The sequence below is a fragment of the Macaca fascicularis genome, chromosome 4, assembly GCF_037993035.2.
Source record: "Macaca fascicularis isolate 582-1 chromosome 4, T2T-MFA8v1.1".
NCBI classification, from domain to species: Eukaryota; Metazoa; Chordata; class Mammalia; order Primates; family Cercopithecidae; genus Macaca; species Macaca fascicularis.
The window spans coordinates 13,651,864-13,673,969 of record NC_088378.1 but is presented as its reverse complement, the minus strand read 5'-3'; the positions used below and the strand labels follow the sequence as shown (position 1 = coordinate 13,673,969).

Below are 22,106 nucleotides of genomic sequence, written 5' to 3'. Positions count from 1 at the left end.
TGTTTTTATTTTTTAAATTGGATTGTCTCTTTTTTGATTCATGTTTTGTTTATGTATTCTGAGTATAATTCTTTGTTGGATATTTTGCAGTTATCTTTACAAATATCTTCTGTCTTGAATAATAGGAGTTAATTTTATTGAAATCAAATTTATTAATTTTTTCTTTCACAGTTAGTGCTTTTCATGTTCTGTTTCAGAAATATTTGCCTACCCAAAGTCAGGAAGATATTCTCCTAGGTTTTCTTCTGGAAACCTTGCTTTATCTTTCATATTTGGATCTACGGTCCATTTGAAACTAATTTTTGTGTATCAAAAACAATATTCAAATGGACAATATACATATAAAAAGGTACTTAACATCACTAATCATTTACCACAATGTGGTGAAGTTGTATTTTTTTTCAAGATGGATAACTAGTTGCTCTAGCACCGCTTATTGAAAAGACCATCCTTTCTCCACTATCATGTATCAAGTGGCCATATATATGTAGTCCCTTTATAGACTCTTTGTTCTATTCCATTAGTCTATTTGTCTGTGCCAGAGCCACATGTCTTAACTACTGTAGTTTTTTGGGGTTTTTTTTGTTTGTTTGTTTGTTTGTTTGTTTTTTTTTTTGAGCCAGAGTCTCACTCGGTCACCCAGGCTGGAGTGCAGGGTGCAATCTCAGCTCACTGCAACCTCCATCTCATGGGTTCAAGCGATTCTCCTGCCTCAGTCTCCCGAGTACCTGGGACTGCAGGTGTATGCCACCATGCCTGGCTAATTTTTTGTATTTTTTTAGTAAAGACGGAATTTCACCATGTTGGCCAGTGTGATCTAGAACTCCTGACCTCAGGTGATCTACCTACCTTGGCCTCCCAAAGTGCTGGGATTACAGGCATGATCCACCATGCCTGGCCCTGCTGTAGCTTTATAATAAATCATGACATCTGAGGGAGTGAATTCTTCAACACCCTGTTTCTCCTGTCATTGCATCCTTCTCTGTGTCATACCTTATGTTTTCTTCTGCTTACTTTAAGATTATCTTAGCTATTATAGGTCCTTTTTACTTCCACGTAAATTTTAGAATCAGCTACTCAATTTTCACACACACACACACACACACACACACACACACACACACCCCTCTGCAGGCATTTTGATCAGGTTGCATTGTATCTATTAGGTAAATTTGGCTAAGACTGTCATCTTTACAATATTGAGTCTTATAATCCATTAATATAAAATATTTGTACAGCCATCCCTCAGTACCCTCAGTGGATATCCTCAGTGGATTATTTCCATGACCCTCACAGATACCAAAATCCATGAATGTTCAAGTTCCTTGTATAAAATGGCATGGTATTTGCATATAACCTATGCACATCCTTCCATATACTTTAAATCATCTTTAGATTACTTATAATGCCTAATACAATGTATATGGTATATAAATAGTTGTTTACACTATATTGTTTAGGGAATAATGACAAGAAAAAGAAGTCTGCACATGTTTAGTACAGACGTGACCATCCTTTTTTTTCCAAATATTTTATATCCGTGGTTGGTTGAATGCACAGATGCAGAGCCATGGATACAGAAGACTGACTATAATTAATTTAGGTCTTCTTTAATTTTTCCCAGCATTGTTCTGTAATTTTCAAGGTAAAGGTCTTCAACATCTCTCATTAGGTTTATTTTTAGGTATTTGGTGTATTTTGATGCTACTATAAATGATATTAGTGTTTTATTTTCTAATTGTTGCTGCAACCATTTTTTATACCATTTTAAAAATTGTGCCTCCCATTAAATTCTGTTTTTTTGTCTGAAGCTCACAGCCCATGTGTAGAATAAATATGACTGATGCGCTTGGACCTAATGTATGATTCAGTCCAGGGAAAGCAAATAGGTTATATTTTACTTACAAATGGATCAGTTAAGCATTTTTTAAAGAATTTCTTAGAATTATAGTTTAACAGTATTTTAAAGCCTTAAAAATGTAGAAATAATGATAGATATTGTTTCTACCAAAGGAAGCGAAGAGTCAGTCCCTTGCCATGGAGAATGCACAGAAATTATTTTGTTCATACCAAACCATTCGCACTTCTCCCTGTCCTCCCACCTTGACCAGCTACAGAGCACTCAAGGGAAGCAGAGGCAGAGGGACATGGGACCTTACTCTACAGCAGCTGTATTCTCTGCTTCTGCTGTTCTGAGCACTTTTGTTGAGTGAAGCTGTTACACTGACTATATGAAAGGTACTTGCCCAGTACCTAACAGAAAAACAGTAGCAACCTCTAGGGAGGTGGGCCTTTTGTGTCAAACGTGCCACTCTGTGTTTTCCAGTTGAAGCTCATGACTTGTTATCCAACTGCACATCTAACCACAGCCTGTTCTCTTATCTCTGCACCCTTCTGTGTCATTAACATGATTTGCTCTGCTTCTCTGTCTACATGGTTTCCCTCTAACATCTGTACCTATCTGTTGTTCATTTCTGTGTACTTGGCACCATGTACTTGGCACCTTTGTATCTGTGTACTTGGCACCGTCGTTATGTCTTTCTGTGCCTCCTATGTCTCTCTGGGTCATGTCCTATTTCCTCTGCTTCCCCCAGTCTCGGTCTCCTATCTATCTATCTATCTATCTATCTATCTATCTATCTATTCACAAGTGATAAAATATAAAGTAAACATAAAATAGTGTAGAGTAAGGGAATCCAGAAATAGTATGTTTAAATGCAGAAAAAGTAAATCTTTTAAGTTAAAATCACAAGAGGATAGAAGAATGAGTAATATACAAAAATGTATACCATTTTTGTCAAAAGGAAGTGCCACTTTAATTTTATTTGATCAAACTCTCGAGAGCCCATTTCCATGGTTCTCTCTGGTGACAGCCAGACTGGACATGGACCACATGTAAAGGCTTCTCGGGGCCCTTGTCCTCACCACTCCCCCAACAGGCATAGTCCCCAGCCTCAGAGCCTCCTCTCCCCTCTGCCTGGCCACATACTCTGGAATTCTTTAGAATATGAAATCATGGGGAAGGTTTTCACCTTCTCCCCACAGTTATCCCAACTAAGGAATCACCTCAATACATTCCCAAAATAAAGCTTTGTGGCCGATTCATCCAAAATTTGCATCCTCAGGTACCCAAGTCCTCATCCCTCAAACCTTTCCTCACCTTAGCTTTGAATGTTTCTGAACTTGAGCAACTTGGGCTACTTCAACAACAGTAGCACCTCTCCTTTCAAGCCACCTCTTTTCCTGAAGCCATGGGAGATGCCCATCATGTTTCATTTCTCTCTTACTCCAAAATTGCTCAGTATTTGAAATTTTTCCATTTGCGTCAGAATCATGTGGGATAAACTGAAATTAGAAAGACATCTAATGCATTCAGCTCTGCCACACAAACTTCTCCAAAAAAGGAGCTTGGAGGTCCTAGTTCCCTTCTCAGAGTGGGGATGAAAAAAACATAGCAAGAAAAAATTCAAATGAATATCTCAATAAATTATCTTGTCACATTAAGGATAGCAGAATACCTTATTAACATGACAAATGAGTTTGGCTTCAGACTGCAGACCATATAACCTTAAAGTCAGAAACAAGACAATGATATTCCTATGACACTCATTTTTTTTGGGAGATGGAGCCTTGCTGTGTTGCCCAGACTGGTCTCAAACTCCTGGGCTCAAGTGATCTTCCCACCTCAGTCGCTCAAGAAGCTGGGACTACTTGCCACCATGCCCATCTGCTGTCACACCCATTCTTAATGATTTATAGAAATTTTAGCTTTATACAATGCCTTGAAACATAATAAGAGGAATAACTATTAGAATAGAGGAGAAATATAATCATTATTGCAGTTGATACTATTTATTTTTTAAATATAATCTAAAAAACAATGAGCTAATAATTTCATTCAGAAATAAGGTAGCCAAAAGAATTTTAACAATCCACATGTGACAAGAACATAAATGTAATATAACTAAGTTTGAAATAAAGATGAAGGATCCACATGAATAAAATTATTAACATTTTTAATGTGAACAAAAGCAGATATCAATAAATAGAGACATAAATTCTTATATGTAAAGACAAAATCTTATTAAGGTATCTTTCTCAGTTAATTTATAGATTTGATACAGTTCTAATAAAAATATCAATTTTTTTCAAAACTGACAGCATGACTCTAAAGTTTATCTGGAAAAATCAATAATTGAGACTAGAACAGTTCGACAAAGAAGTGTGACAGAGGGAGACTTACTCTACCAACTAGTAAAATATGTTGTAATGCTACAGTGGTATATAGGCCTGATAAACATACCAGAAGCAACAGAACTACAAAGAGGATACAGAAACAAACTTCAGTGTGAATAAAAATTTAGTATATGCCAAAGGTTACATCACAATCCAAAAGGAAGGAATTATTTAACGGTGTCGATAAAATTAACTGTTGGGAAGAAACTATTTAGATTCTCACTTTCTATCAAAATAAAAATAAATTCCATATATATTAAATAGATAAATGTAAAAATTGTATTTTATTTAGACTAGTAAAAAGTGTATTAACATTGAAATGGTTTGGAATGGTCAAGAATTCCAGACACAAATGCAATGGAAGAACTTGTAAGAGCAAATCTCAATAGACTATCTAATAATGACCATCTCTCTATAAAAAAAGTATGCAAGTCAAAAATGTAAGGCAAAGGACAAACTGGGGAAAGTATTTATAATAAATATAACATTAATTTCTTAGAAATCTGTAGAGAATCTAATATCTGATCAAAAAGCAAGCAAGGGATATAAGCAGATTTTATCAAAGAAGAAATACAAATGGTTCATTGAAAATTTTTAGGCACTGGGTTTCTCAAGTTGCCCACTTGACCCTCTTTCAAGTTGTACTTTCCTTTTTTTCTTTCCTTTCCTTTCTTTCCTTACCCTTCTAAAGCTTTTTAATAAACTTTCACTTCTGCTCTGAAACTTACCTCAGTCTCTTCTTCTGCTTTATGCCCCTCAGTTGAATTATTTCTTTGAAGCAGGCAAGAAGTGAGGTTGCAATAAAAAAAAAATTTTTAAGAAAATTTTTAATGTTTGTTTCAATAAAAATTAAAAGAATGAGATACAATTTCTCATCTAATTGGCAAAGTTTTTTGACAATCAGTACTAGTGAGGCTGTACTGATAGCCTCACTTTCAAACATTGTTATGAAGTATGAAAATTGATATAGATGCTTTTGGCAGCAGTGTGGCAATGTGTATGAAAAGACTTTAAAATGTTTACTCTTTCATTCCCTTTGACCTGAAGTCATGTCAGGAATCTAATCTGAAGAAATATATAATATTTGAACAAAGATTCACAGATGTTGTATATAAAAAACACCATGTTAGTAAAATAAAGATTTTATATATAAAGATTTTCATCACAGTGTTATAGTAAAATTACAAATGGCATAAATATTTAACAGTAAGAGATGATTAAACAAATTAAGGTTTTTTTGATAAAATACTATAAAACCATTAAAAAAAGGTTGAATGAAGAACTAAAAATAGAACTACAATATGATCTAGCAATCCCACTACTGGGTATCTACCCAAAGGAAAAGAAATCATTATCTCAAAAAGATAACTGCACTCATATGTTTATCGCAGCTCTATTAAGAATAGCAGTGATATGGAATCAACCTAAGTGTCCATCCACGGAGGACTGGATAAAGAAGATGTTTTATACAACCCACTCACTTTGTTTAAAAGCCTTAGCCACCCCTCCCTTCCTGTTCGCAGATTTCATTGCAGTGGCACTCTCTTCACTTCATGCCTGTTATATTTCTAAGCATTAGGCACACCTGCTAGCCTGACTTAGGAGTCTAAGCCACCCCTCCCTTCAGGTACAGACATCTTGGTGCAGCAGCATCCTTTCCACTTCATGCCAGGACATATCTCCAGGCATTTGGAGCATCCACTCTTCTAGGTCCTCCAAATGAGGAGCTTAGGCTGCCCTAAGGATAAGGATGAGGAGTTTAGGCTGCCCCTCCTTTCCCAGGCGGAGAACTTGGGGCAGCAGACGTTTCTCCACTCCATGCCCTGGCACATGTGTGGGTACTTGGTGACTATGCCCGTATCCCCTTTTGGAGCTGGTGCTGGTTCCTGCCATTGGAAGACATGTAGGTGGGTCGGCCCAGTTAGGCCTCACTCAGCTTCGTCTCCTCTCCAGGGCTGAGGGGGAAACTCAGACCACTGTGCCTTCCACCTGACAGCCCATTGCCTGAGGCAACAGAGAGCTTCTCTTGATAAACAAAGATCAAGCATATACCCATCTGCACTGGCTGCAGCCAGCTCTTATCTGGAAGTACCGCCTGTTGGCTCAGAGGTTGAACTGCAATACCCAATAGAAATAATTTTTTTTCATTTTTATTTTATTTATTTATTTATTTTTCTTTTTTTTTTATTTAAATTATACTTTAAGTTCTGGGATACATGTGCAGAACGTGCACGTTTGTTACATAGGTATACATGTGCCATGGTGGTTTGCTGCACCCATCAACCTGTCATCTACATTAGGTATTTCTCCTAAAGCTATCCCTCCCATAGTCCCCTACCCCCCAACAGGCTCTGTTGTGTGATGTTCCCCTCCCTGTGTCCATGTGTTCTCATAGTTCAACTCCCACTTATGAGTAAGAACATGTGGTGTTTGGTTTTCTGTTCCTGTGTTAGTTTGCTGAGAATGATGGTTTCCAGCTTCATCCATGTCCCTGCAAAGGACATGAACTCATCCTTTTTTATGGCTGCATAGTATTCCATGGTATATATGTGCCACATTTTCTTTATCCAATCTATCATTGATGGGCATTTGTGTTGGTTCCAAGTATTGTGTTGTGGTATTGTGAATAGTGCCACAATAAACATACATGTGCATATGTCTTTATAGTAAAATGATTAATAATCTTTTGGGTATATACCCAGTAATGGGATTGCTGGGTCAAATGGTATTTCTAATTCTAGATCCTTGAGGAATCGCCACACTGTCTTCCACAATGGTTGATCTAATTTACACTCCCACCAACAGTGTAAAAGTATTCCTATTTCTCCACATTCTCTCCAGCATCTGTTGTTTCCTGACTTTCTAATGATCACCATTCTAACTGGAGTAAGATGGTATCTCATTGTGGTTTTGATTTGCATTTCTCTAATGACCAGTGATGATGAGCTTTTTTTCATATGTTTGTTGGCCACATAAATGTCTTCTTTTGAGAAGTGTCTGTTCATATCCTTTGCCCACTTTTTGATGAGGTTGTTTGTTTTTTTCTTATAAATTTGTTTAAGTTTCTTGTAGATTCTGGATATTAGACCTTTCTCAGATGGATAGATTGCAAAAATTTTCTCCCATTCGGTAGGTTGCCTATTCACTCTGATGATAGTTTCTTTTGCTGTGCAGAAGCTATTTAATTTAATTAGATCCTATTTGTCAATTTTGGCTATTGTTGCAATTGCTTTTGGTGTTTTTGTCATGAAGTCTTTGCACATGCCTATGTCCTGAATGGTATTACTTAGGTTTTCTTCTAGAGTTTTTATGGTTTTAGGTCTTATGTTTAAGTCTTTAATTCATCTTGAGTTAATTTCTATATAAGGGGAAAGGAGGGGGTTCAGTTTCAGTTTTCTGCATATGGCTCACCAGTTTTCCCAATAGCATTTATTAAACAGGGAATCCTTTCCCCATTGCTTGTTTTTGTCAGGTTTGTCAAAGATCAGATGGTTGTAGATGTGTGGTGTTATTTCTGAGGGCTCTGTTCTGTTCCATTGGTCTATATATCTGTTTTGGTACCAGTACCATTCTGTTTTGGTTACTGTAGTCTTGTAGTATAGTTTGAGGTCAGGAAATGTGATGCCTCCAGCTTGGTTCTTATTGCTTAGGATTGTCTTGGCTATACAAGCTCTTTTTTGGTTCCATATGTAATTTAATGTAGTTTTTTCTAATCCTGTGAAGAATGTCAATGGTAGCTTGATGAGGATAGATTGAATCTATAAATTACTTTGGGCAGTATGGCCATTTTCACAATTTGATTCTTCCTGTCCATGAGCATGGAATGGTTTTCCATTTGTTTGTGTCCTCTCTTATTTCCTTGAACAGTGGTTTGTAGTTCTCCTTGAAGAGGTCCTTCACATCCCTCATAAGTTGTATTCCTAGGTATTTTATGCTCTTTGTAGCAATTGTAAATGAGAGTTAACTCATGATTTGGCTCTCTGTTTGTCTATTATTGGTGCATAGGAATGCTTGCGACTTTTGCACACTAATTTTGTATCCCGACACTTTGCTGAATTTGCTTATCAGCCTAAGGAGATTTTGGGCTGAGACGATGGGGTCTTCTAAATATACAATCATGTCATCTGCAAAGAGAGAAAATTTGACTTCCTCTCTTCCTATTTGAATACCGTTTATTTCTTTCTCTTGCCTGATTGTCCTGGCCAAAATTTCTAATACTATGTTGAATAGGAGTGTTGAGAGAGGGCATCCTTGTCTTGTGCCAGTTTTGAAAGGGAATGCTTCCAGCTTTTGCCCGTTTGGTATGATATTGGCTATGAGTTTGATATAAATAGCTCTTATTATTTTGAGATATGTTCCATCAATAGCTAGTTTACTGAGAGTTTTTAGCATGACAGGGTGTTGAATTTTATCAAAGGCCTTTTCTGCATCTATTAAGATAATCATATGGTTTTTGTCTTTGGTTCTGTTTATGTGATGGATTACGTTTATTGATTTGCATTTGTTGAACCAGCCTTGCATACCAGGGATGAAGCCAACTTGATTGTGGTGGATAAGCTTTTTGATGTGCTGCTGGATTTGGTTTGCCAGTATTTTATTGAGGATTTTTTCATAAATGTTCATCAGCGACATTGGCCTGAAATTTTATTGTTGTTGTTGCATCCCTGCCAGGTTTTGGTATCAGGATGATGCTAGCCTAGTAAAATGAGTTAGGAAGGAGTCCCTCTTTTTCCATTGTTTGGAATAGTTTCAGAAGGAATGGTACCAGCTCCTCTGTGTACCCCTGGTAGAATTCAGCTGTGAATCCTTCTGGTCCTTGACTTTTTTTGGTTGGTAGGCTATTAATTATTGCCTCAATTTCAGAACTTGTTATTTGTCTATTCAGGGACTTGACTTTTCCTGGTTTAGATTTTAAAGAAACTCAATGCAATCCAAAAGAATGTTGAAAACATACACAAAGAAATCAGAAAAACAATTTAGGATTTGAAAGATGAGATAGATTTTTCTAAATTGTAGAAATGAAAAATTTATTGAAGGAATTGCAAAATACAGTTGAAAGCTTTAACAATAGCCCAGCACAAGCAGAAGAAACAAGCTCAGAGCTGCAAGACAGGGTTTCTGAATTAACCCAGTTAGACAAAAAAAAAAAAAAAAAAAAAACTAATAAACTCTTCCAGAAATATGGGATTATATATAGTGTCCCAACCTACTAGTTATAGGTATTCCAGAGGAAGAAAAAGAAAAAGTAAAAAGTGTGGAAAACCTATTTGAGGAAATAATTTAAGAAAACTTCCTTAATTTTGTCAGAGATCTAGACAGCCAGGTGTAAGAAGATCGTAAAACTATGGTAAGATATAGTGCAAGAAGGACCTCACCAAGGCATATAGTCATCAGACTATCTAATGTCAATGTGAAGGGAAAAAAAACCCTAAAAGCAGAAAGAGAGAAGCATCTAATCACTTATAAAAGAAATCTCATTAAACTAACAACAGACTTCTCACCAGAAACCTTACGAGCCAGAAGATATTAGAGTCCTATTTTTGGTCTTCTTTAATCCTTTTCCCATTTGCCCCTAGAATACTCACTGGTGGCAACTGCAGCTGCAGTGTTTACCCTGAGATAACTTTGCCATGAAATACCTTGCTTTTATTATTATTTTATTGCTCTAGTATAGCAACTTTGGAAATAAAAGCCATCATTCTTTTTATAGCATTCTGTTTTTAGTAGTGATATTTTCATTTACAAAATATAGTAATTCTCGATTGCTGAAAATGTCAAATCCTAGAAAACGTAGCATTCCTACACGTGATGTTAACATCATTCTCAAACAGTTCTTGGTCAAAGATTCATTCATGAATCCAGTTTTTCTGAAATAGTTCTGATGATTCAGATGATTCTGATGTTAGTTCTGTTAAGAAATAACTCCAAGACCAGTTTTTATACTTTATTTTCACATTGAAAATCAGTCAGATTTGCTTCAGCCTCAAAGAGTTCATTTATATAAAATCAAATGAGTGCTGGCAGTGAACTGCAGTTTTTTTTTTTTTTTTTTTTTTTTGTAAATGGGAAAAGGGTTTTTAAAAATGCCAGGCAAGAATTTTGTATCCTGCTAAACTAAGTTTTATAAATGAAGGAGAAATAGTCTTTCCCAGACAAGCAAACAATAAGGGAATTCATCACCACTAGACTGTACCTACAACAAATGCTCAAAGGAATTCTAAACATAAAGGCAAAAGGGTGATATACAGCATCGTAAAAACACATGAAAGTATTAAACTCTTTGCAACTATAAGACCTCTTTACAGGTCTTATAATGCAATAACACAATTGAGACTGCAAAGCAAGTAGGTAATAATTAGCATTGTAACAACAGGCTATCAATATTACATGTAATACTAATATTAAACATAAATGGGCTAAATGCTCCACATAAAAGATATTGGCTGATGGAATGGATTTTTTAAATAAACCCAACCATGTGCTACATACAAGAAACCCACCTAACAGGTAAATACATTTACAGAGTCAAAGTAAAGGGATGGAAAAAGATATTCCACACAAATGGAAACCAAAAGCAAATAGGAGTAGCTATGCTTACATCAGATAAAACAGATATTAAATCAACAATAGTTAAAAAAAGACAAAGAAGGTCATTATATCATCATAAAAGGATCAACTGAACAAGAAAAATGCCATTTCTAAATATATATGCATCGAACACCACAGCACCAAGATTCATAAAACAAATGCAACTAGACCTAAGAAAAGAGATAGACAGCAATGCAATCATAGTAGGGGACTTCAGTACTCTACTGACAGCACTAGACAGATCATTAAGGCAGAAAATCAACAAAGAAACTCTAGGCTTAAACTGGACTCTACACCAAATGGACCTAACAGACATTTGCAGAACAGTCTACCCTACACCTGCAGAATATTCATTCTTTTCATCTGCCTATGGAACATTCTCAAATGACCACATGCAACGCCACAAGGCAAGTCTCAAAAATATTTTAAAAATGGAAATCATATAAAGTATCTTCTTGGACCAAAGTAGAATAAAACTAGAAATCAATACCAAAAGGCACCCTCAAAGCCATACAAATGCATAGAAATTAAATAATCTGCACCTGAATGATTGTTGGATCAATGATGAAATTAAGGTGGAAATTTTTTGAAGTTTTGAAACGGAGGAAAATAGACACAACATACCAAAAGCGTTTGAGGTACAGCAAAAACAGTGCTAAGAGGCAGTTTTACAGTGTTAACAGCCTACATCAAAAAGATAGAAAGATCTCAAATTAACAATGTAACATTGTACCTCAGAGAACTAGAAAAATGAGAGCAAACCACATCAAAAGCTTGCAGAACTAAATGAAATTGAGACCAAAAACATTACAAATAATTAATTAAAAGTTTGTTCTTTAAAAAAATAAGCAAAATTGATAGCTAGATAATCAAGTGAAAAAGAGAACATCCAAATAAGCAAAATCAGAAATAATAAAGGTGTCATTACAACTGATGCAACAGAAATACGAAAGATCACTAATGACTACTATCAGCATCTCTATGCATACAAGCTGGAAAACCTAGAGGAAATGGATAAGTTCTTAGAAATATACAGCCTCCCAAGATGAACTAGAAGAAATAGAAAACCTGAACAGACCAATAAGGAGTAGTGGAATTGAATCAGTAATTAAAAATCTCTCAATAACAACAACAAAAAAGCCCAGGGCCAGATGGTTTTACAGCCAAATTCTGCTAGACATAAAAGGAAGAACTGCTACCAATTCTACTAAAACTGTTCCAAAACATCAAGGAGGAGGGAATCCTCCCTAACTCATTCTATGAAGCCAGCATCACTCTGATACCAAAGCCAGACAAGAACACAACAAAAAAAGAAAGCTCTAGACCATTATTCCTGATGAATATAGATGCAGTTGTCCTCAATAAAATACTAGCAAACCAGATTCAGGAACATATACACAAAGAAAATCCAGCATAATCAAGTGGATTTTATTCCAGGGATGCAAGGTTGGTTCAACATACACAAATCAATTAATGTGATTCACCACAAAAACAGAATTAAAAACAAAAATACTATGTGATAACATCAATAGGTGCAGGAAGAACATTCAATAAATTCCAGCATCACTTGATAATAAAAACCCTTACCAAACTAGGCATAGAAGGAACATACCTCAAAATAATAAAAGCCATATATAACAAACCCACTTCCAACATTATACTGAATGAGGAAAAGTTAAAAGCATTCCCCCTAATAACTGGAACAAGACAAGGATACCCAGTTTCACCACTGCTGTTCAACATAGTCTTAGAAATCCTAGCTATAGCAATCAGGTAAGAGAATGAAATAAAAGGCATCCAAATTGGAAAAGAGGAACTCAAATAATCTCTACTGATTATATGTTTCTATACCCAGAAAACCCTAAAGACTCCTTCAAAAGACTCCTAGATTTGATAAATGACTTCAGTAAAGTTTCAGGATAAAAAATCAACATACAAAAATTAGCATTTCTTTACACCAATAACAATCAAGCTGAGAACCAAATCAAGAACTCAATCCCATTTATAATGGCTATGAAAATAATAAAATACCCAGGAATACATTTAACCAAGGAGGTGAAAGATCTCTACAAGGAGAACTACAAAATACTGATGAAAGAAACCATATATAACACAAATAAATGGAAAACATACCATGTTCATGGATCAGAAGAATAAATATTGTTGAAATGAGTATACTACCCAAAGCAACCTACAGATTTAAGGCAATTCCTATAAAATTACCAATGTCATTCTTCACAGAATTAGAAAAAAAAATGAAATTTATACAGAGCAATAGAAAGAGCCCAAATAGCCAAAGTAAGCTTAAGCAAAAAGAATAAAGCTGGAGAAACCACATTGCCAGACTTCAAATTATACTACAAGGCTTTAGTAACCAAAACAGCATGGTACTGGTATTTTAAAAACACACTTAGATCGATAGAAAAGAATAGAGAACCAAGAACTAAAGCCACATACCTACAACCAAGTGATCTTTGACAAAGTCAACTAGCATATACACTGTGGAAAGGACACCGTTCAATAAATGGTACTGGGAAAATTGGAGAGTCATGTGCAGAAGAATGAAACTGGACCCCTATCTCTCACCAGATACAAAATTAAGATGGGTTAAAAACTTAAATGTAAGATGCCAGACTCTAAAAATCCCAGAAGAGAACCTAGGAAAAACTCTTCTGGACATTAGTATAGGCAAAGAATTTATAGTTAAGTCCTCAAAAGGAAATGCAGCAAAAACAAAAATAGACAAATGGTACATAATTAAATGAAAAGTTTCTGAAGAAATAATCAATAGAGTAAACAGAGAATCTACATAATGGAAGAAAATGTTTGCTAACAATGCATCTGACAAAAGGCTAATATCCAGAATCTACAAGGATCTCAAACAACAAGAGAAAAACAAATAATCCCATTAAAAAGTGGGCCAAGGACATGAACAGACATTTCTGAAAAGAAGACATACAAGCTGCCAGCAAACATATGAAAAAAGTCCTCAACATCACCAATCATCAGAGAAATGCACATTAAAACCACAATGAAATAGCGTCTTACACCAGTCAGAAAAGCTATTATTAAAAAGTCAAAAAACAACAGATGTTGACAAGGATGCAAAGAAAAGGAAATGATTTATACACTGTTAATGGGAATGTAAATTAGTACACCTTTATGAAAATAATATAGAGATTTCTCAAAGAACTAAAAATAAGACTACCATTCAACCACAATCCCATTATTGAGTACCTGCTCAAAGGAAAAGAAGCCTTTTTATCAAAAAGGCACCTGCACTAGTATGTGTATTGCAGTGCTATTAACAATAACAATGCCGTGGAACCAACCTTAAGTGTTCGTTAGTGAAGAATGAGATCATGTCTTTTGCAGCAACATGGATGGAACTGGAGGCCATTATCTTAAGTGAAACAATTCAGACACAGAAAGACAAATACCACATGTTCTCACAAGTGGGAGCTAAACACTGTGTACACATGGAAGCAGAATATGGAATGATGGACGATAGAGTATCAGAGGGGTGGGGAAGTGGTGGATGATGGGAGCTTGCTTGGCTGATGCAATGTGCCTTGCTCTGGTGATGGATGCACTGAAAGCCCTGACTTCATAGTGAAATATATCAATGCAGCAAAATTGCACTTGTAACCCGTGAATATACACAAAAAATAAATAAAGTTGAATGAGGTGGAGAAATTATAAGTTATATCTCAATGTTGTTTTGTTTCAAACAACAATTGAAACATTGTAAAATTGTTTGAAAATTTGTTTCAAAAATACAATTTCAAATTTGAATGGTTAAATTTGTATTAACCATTTATAGGTCTTCTTCATAGCTTTCCTTTTTCCCTAATTCTCTTATGTTAAACATTTCAAAGTGCTTAAAATTCTTTTTTAAAAGACTGCTCATTCAGATAATAATTCAAAAAGCAAGATGGACATAGGGGTGCAAGCCTGTAGTCCCAGCTACTTGGGAAGCTGAAGCGGGAGGATTGCTTCAGCCCAGGAGTTCTAGACCAGCCTGGGCAACATAGCAAGACCTCATCTAAAAAAAAAATCAAAAAGCAGATAATTTTAAATTCTGCATAGGCCTGTCAAGAGGGTAATACTGGCCCTCTTGACGTCTCTTCCCCTTTGACTTCTAATATTTTGTGATTACCTAATAGTCCACAAACTTGTTTGAAGCTTTCAGAATTGGTGTTTTCATAGATACACATTACTAATTTCCAAATATGTGTTGAAACTATTGCTATTGGAGAGAAGCAGGAAGACAAGAATTTAGCAGAATTGTCTAAGCACCTGCAAGATTTGTTTTGTTGTTTTGACTCTGTGCTTCCTACTGCCATCAGTAGGAACCAACCATCTCAGTACCTTTCAGCTCTCACATTGAGAAGTGAAAGCAGAAGAGAAGCTAAGGGTGTTGTCACTGAAAAAGCAAGCTGGACCAGGAGCTTTCTACTTAGAGTGGTCCAGGCATCGTCATCGCCTGGAAACATGTTAGAAATGTAGACTCTAGGGCCACACCCCAGACCTTCTGAATCGCGATCTGTACTCTGAGTAATATATAGCAAAAATGTTATTATATTTATTTCACAAAGGTTTTTCTTCCCATTGTTAACTTTTGTTATTTTTGTTTCATTAGAGACAGGGTCTGACACTGGTGCAGTGGCACAATTATAGCTTACTGCAACCTCAAACGCCTGGGCTCAAGCAATCCTCCTGCCTCAGCCTCCTGTTTAGCTGATACTACAGACATGCACCACTGCTCCCTGCCTCCATTCTTAACTTTTTTAACTTATGATTTTATTGCTTTAAAATTAAGTTTATCTTTAAAAATTGTCACCCTTTTTTTCCTTTTGAAAGAAGAACTCAAAAGATACTTGTTTAAGATCCACAAAAATTACGTATCAAGGTAGCACCCTTGACTTGTCAAGCTATGATAGTAATATCAGTGTACAATTTTTCACAGGTAATGGAAGAAAACAAGGATAGGTTTCCTGGTGCCCCAAAATATGGAGGCTGGATTGTGGACAACTGCCCTATTGTAAAAGAATTGTGGATGGTCTTAATCAAGAAAGGAGTTATACCTGATTTGGTCATCTATTTATCAGATACAGAAAACAATGGTTGGTAAATATTTATTATGTAAATTTGAAAGTGAAGTTTTTATTATTGATATTTTTGGTTAAATATAGAATGGACAACTCTCCACTCTTCCTAGATAGAAATACCCACCCCAGCAATCCCTGCAGGAACTAGAGGTACACAAAATGAGGCTTCCATGTACTGAGAAGGTGGCCAGGAATAAGTGCCGGATGGCTGAATGTTCTAGCTGGCCATTGTAATTGTTCTTTAAAGCTTACAGTTTAGCGCACACACACACACAATTAGAAGCTATAACTTCTAAATGAATAACGTATAAGGCTGAGGGCAAAGACTAAATGTTAGTTCTTCTTAACCTCAAGTAGGAAAAATGAGGTATATAAATTTAGCGGAGCTAAATTTTAATTATTCTGTTTGCCTCTTAAAGTAAGATATTCAAAATGGGAATTTCCAGGGGAAAAATATAATATATTACCTCTTTTCATATTTTATTTATTTATACTGTATTCATACACACCTTTTTAAAGAGAATATAAGATGGTCTATTAATCTTTTAAAGAATCTGGGCTCTAGATACATGCTTAAAGGAAAATATATTTAGAGATAGGCAGAAATAATGTTTGTGTTAATCTTCAAAATACATCTCACTGTATTGTATAAGCTACAAAAGTAATATTAGTCTCTTTATCTGTATTTCAGGAAAATATTTATTTAATAGAATATATTTACAGAATAAATCTGAAATTGACTCTAAGATTTTAGAAAGATTATTAGAAGAACTACAAAAGAAAAAAAAAGAGGAAGAAGCAGCAAGGTAAAATCTGCCTAGAATGATAAAACAGATTAATGTCTCTGTTATGGCAGTTAAATATCTTCTTGCAATTATACTTATAGAATACATTTACTATTGACATGATTATTAACTGGATCTGATTCTAGTTAATTCTAAGAAAAGCAGCGATTTCACAAATACTTACAGAAGCTATAAAGCACACAGTTGTGGATGTTTTCACAGCCCATATCAAACTTGTTCCAAATCAAGCATCTGCTCTTAACAGACACTATGAAAAAAATGAGCATGGGTAAGATATATATATTGTTATGATACTTATCTGTGACTTAATTTTGTTAACTAGCATTTACAAATTGAAGAAACAATATGATAGGAAGCAAATGAAAATATATAATACTTGTGTGACATGACTAAAATCCAAAGCCTGACTAAGTTCTACATATGGAAAGAACAGGCTAATTATTTATGTTTGACAGATTTAACATCGAGGGCTTATTCTCTGATCTGGGTATAATGAATGACTTTTTAAAATGTGACCACACAGTTATCTGTTCATGGCAGGGGTCAATACTAAACTTTAATAAACTATAAGTCCTTCAGATTGAAGAATAAAATATTAAAAGAAACAATGACTTAGTTTGCTAATCGTTCTTCCTTACTAAAAAATTTCTTTAAATACTTTACATTTTAATTTGTCCACTAGGATTTCTACTATTCAGAGTAATAAAGGCCTAGACATTTAAGAATTAAATTTTTCCTTGTAAATCCATGGAACTTTCTACTATTGATGATGGCACCTATGGCTTTCTTAAATGCTATTTCCTTTTCCCTTTCAAATATTAGCTATTTGAGCTGAGACTTAGGAGGGCTCTTTAAACTCTAGAAATGAAGAAGCTGGGAGGTGGGTAATTACAGAGGTAGAGAGTGGTTTAACTGATATGTGTGTCAGAGGATTTTACTTTTTAGTGTTCGTTATTCATTTAAGCTAGTCACTCCTTTAGAAATTTAACACAAAAATATGTATGATTTAGTTAAATTAGTTAATAAAATTATTATATGATATATTGACCAAACACTACTTTAATTCAGACAATAATTACAAATTTACTTATATTCCCTTTTAGCTTTTAAAACTTTTGTTACAAATCTACTAATTAGCTACAATCAGCTATACTCAATCTACAGATCAGTTATAATCTGTTGATAATTAAGGAATTACTTAATCTTTTTCCAGTGAGTGAGAAATAGTCCAATCTTTGAGAACAGATGGATATCTCAACGTAAGAGTAAAACAAAGTTGATGTGATTTCTAGACTGGAGATCTGCTACATTTTAAACATATTAAAAATATGTATACCTTTAACTTTTTTAAAACAGGAAAAGGTATCTTCTCCACTTTCTCTCAATTCTGCCTTCACCTCTTTTACCATATGGAATGCTCTAAATTATTTTTATAATCAATCTTTACTTCTTTTGATTCTAAATTTTTACATCTTTATAAACTTCTTAATTTCACTTGCCCAGATTGAAGCAGGCTTTTTCTATGTTTTTATATGTTGATTTTTAAAATTCAACATGAGTTTTTCAAAACAAACTTTTTTCCTTTATATTTCAGAAAATAAAATCTAAGATAGTTTTTAAAAAACTGTCAGACATTCACTTAAAGGCCTTATAGGTTGGTTAGAAAAGAGAGGAACTTAACAGGATTAAGAACTGCATCTTGATCAAATATCTAAAGACATGCTAAATTTTAAAACTTCTCCAGCATCAGTTTCCAAATGTGCCAGTCAAATGACGAGATAATTTCTGTCATATTGTTAGTCTTTGGATCTTCTATCCAAGTGATTTACAGAAATTTCTAAGAACTGGTAGCAAAATTCTTCCTTATTCTGTTCAGGTCTTAGATTCTCAGCAGCAACATACTTGATCCAGGATTTGGATAAGGAAGATGTCACAAAGAGCCCCATCTGAGGTACAGGCATAGCTTGGAGATATTGCAGGTTTGGTTCCAGGCCACCACAGTAAAGCAAGTCACATGAGCTTTTTGCTTCCCAGTGCATATAAAAGTTATGTTTACACAATATTGTCATCTATTAAGTGTGCAATAGCATTATGTCTAAAAATGTATATACCTTAATTTTAAAATGCTTTAAAAGAACATGGTGATGATCATCTAAGCCTTCAGTGAGTCAATCATTTTGTTGGTGGAAAGTTTTGCCTCAGTGTTGATGGCTGCTGACCGTTGAGGGTAGCGGTTGCCAAAGGTTGGGGTGGCTATGGAAATTTCTTCAACTAAGACAACGATGAAGTTTGTTGCATCTATTTATTACTCTTTCTTTCCCAAAATATTTTTCTGTGGTGTGTAATGTTGTTTGATAGCATTTTACCCACAGTAGAACTTCTTTCAAAATTGGAGTCAATCCTCTCAAACGCACAACTACTTTATCAACCAAGTTAATGTAGTATTCTAAATTTTTTGTTGTAATTTCAACAATGTTCACAGCATCTTCACCAAGAATAGATTCCATCTCAAGAAACCAGTTTCTTTTCTCATCCATGAGAAGAACTCTTCATCTGTTCAAGCTTGATCATGAGATTGCAGCAATTTAGGCTTCACTTCTAGTTCTAATTCTCTTCCTATTTTTACTACCTCTGCCGTTTCTTCCTTCATTAAAGTCCTGAACTTATTAAAGTAATCCATGAGGGTTGGAATCACCATCTTCCAAATTCCTGTTAATGCGGATATTTTGACCTCCTCCCACAAATCATGAATGTTCTTAATGGCAACTAGAATGGTAAATCCTTTCCAGAAGGTTTTCAATTTACTTTGCCCAGATCCATTAGAGGAATCACTATCTATGACAGCTGTAGTCTTATGAAATGTGTTTCTTAATAATTAGACTTAAAAGTCAAAATTACTCTTTGATCCATGGGCTGCAGCATGGATGTTGCATTAGCAGGCATGAAAACATTCATTCTTCTTGTATGTCTTCATCAGAGCTCTTGGGTGACTATGTGCATTGTCAATGAGCAGTAATATTTTGAAATTAATCTTTTTTTCTAAGCAGTAGATCTCAACAGCAGATAAAATACTCAGTAAAGCATGTGGTAAACAGATGTACTGTCATCTAGGCTTTGTTCTATTTGTAGAGCACAGGCAGAGTAGATTTAGCATAGTTATTAGGGGGCCTAGGATTTTTGGACTGGGAAATGGGCATTGGCTTCACCAGCTGCACAAGCCCTTAATAAGAGTGTCAGCCTGTCCTTAAAGCTTTGAAGCCAGGCATTGACTTCTCCTCTCTAGCTCTGAAAGTCCTAGATGGCATCTTCTTCCAACAGAAGTGTGTTTTGTTGACATTGAAAAATCTGTTGTTTAGTGTAGCCCCCTTTATCTATGGTCTTAGCTATGTCTTCTAAATAACTTATTGGAGCTCCTACATCAGCACTTGCCTACTTCACCTTGCTCTGCACTTTGATGTTATAGAGATGGCTTCTTTCCTTAAGCCTCATGAACCAACTTTTGCTAGCTTCAAACTTTTCTTCTCCAGATTCCTTGCCTCTCTCAGCCATCACAGAATTGAAACAAATTATAGGGCCTTGCTCCTGATTAGGCTTTGGCTTAATGGAATGTTGTGGCTGGTTTGATCTAATCAGACCACTCAAAAACTTTCTCCATATCAATAGTAAGACTGTTTTACTTTTGTATCATTAGTGTATTCACTGGAGTAGCACTTTTTATTTCCTTGAAGAACATTTCTTTGGCATTCACAGCTTGGCTATTTTGCACAAGAGGCATAGCTTTTGGACTATCTCAGCCTTCAATATACCTTCCTCACTAAGCTTAGCCATTTCTAGCTTTTGATTTAAAGTGACAAATGTGGGGCTCTTTTTTTCACTTAAAAACTTAGAGGCCATTGTAGGGTTATTAATTGACCTCATTTCAATATTATTGTGTCTTTGAGAATAGGGAGGCCTGAGGAGAGGGAGGGAGTCAAGGGATCAGCCAGTCAGTGGAGCAGTCACAACACCCACAACATCTATCAATTAAGTTTACCGTCTTATATGGATGTGGTTCATGGCACCCCAAACAATGATGATAGTAACATCAAAGATCATTGATCACAGATCACTGATACATAATAGTAATGAGAAAGTTTGAAATAGAGAAATAGAGTTGCTCAATGCAGGGTTGCCACAGACCCTCAACTTGTAAAAAGAAAAAACAAAACAAAACAGGATATCTGTAAAGCGCAATGAAGCAAAGCACAATAAGGCAAGGTATGCCTACAGAGCAACGGCCTGTTCACACGCAGAGAGAATGAGAAAGGAGTTCAGAAACAACACTCAGTAGCCTCAGAGGGCTGAGGCTGAGCAAAGAAAACTTGAATTACGCCAAGACTTCTGACTGGAACACAGGATTAGGAATGCAGTGAGAGAATGTCCTCCATTAACAGGAAGCCGACCTGCTGGGAGAAGAGGTGTAGTAATGTCTTATGTGTAACTAGCTTTCAAAGGAAGGGAAAATGGATGCAAAGAATGCCGAGTATGAGAAAATAACAGGTCTGAGGAAAGCTGTGCCCCCAGTGTGTGCTGCTGACACGAATGGGCTCCTCCTTAACTAGTGCCCTACTGATTAATACCTGATATAATTTTTTGTTATAATTTTTTAAAGATTCAGTCAACATTCTTTTGTATGTTTGTGCAGTAGTATTCCTCTTTCTGAGGGCTAAATTCCTAGATATAGAATTTCTAGATCAAAGGTATATACATTTTAATTTTTAATAAATATTGCCTTTCTACAACATTTTACTAACTTTCCATCCAACTTTCTTCACCATCGTTAAGGCAGGTTTGATGCTTCAATCCTAATGAAAAAGAGATACCCTCCAGGTTTTTAAGTTTCCATATTCCAGGTCTCTTTAAATTTCATCACTACTATGTTAAAAATAAAATAATTAGGATTTTTTTCTTATTAGAAAGATAAATTTACAAAGTTCTGCTTATTCAATATAGAAAAAATTTTAATGCAAAAAGTTCAAGAAAACTTAAAACTCTTACATGCCATCATCCATGTTGACCATTTGATTGGTTTTCTCCTAGACTTTTAATCCTCGTTTGTATGCACTCTAAATGCCAAATTAAAATTATATTATACATATAGTTTTGTATTCAACTTTTCTTACTTAACATTATATTGTGAACATTTACCATTAAATCAGAGGAAAAATGCTACAAATCCTCCCATTTGCCTTTTCAATGTAGAGTTAGGTAATCCTGTCTTATTTTTGACAGGTTTCCTAATTAATAGACAAAGTTTTTCAAAGTATAACATTCCAGTTTTTCTCCCCCAGAAGAAAACGCTGAAAAGTAACTAGTCTCAACATGA

At 35.2% G+C, this 22,106-nt stretch overlaps 1 protein-coding gene across 4 annotated transcripts in view; it reads left to right on the top strand.

The window, feature by feature from the left end:
- Positions 1-22,106, top strand: part of AK9 (adenylate kinase 9) — a 174,707-nt gene that overhangs the window by 75,965 nt on the left and 76,636 nt on the right. For all 4 annotated transcript variants that reach the window (XM_065543206.2, XM_074036850.1, XM_045391667.3 and 1 more), the window contains 2 exons: positions 15,794-15,950; positions 16,627-16,741. In XM_065543206.2, coding sequence (XP_065399278.1) covers positions 15,794-15,950; positions 16,627-16,741 — 272 coding nt within the window. The remainder of the gene's footprint in view (positions 1-15,793; positions 15,951-16,626; positions 16,742-22,106) is intronic.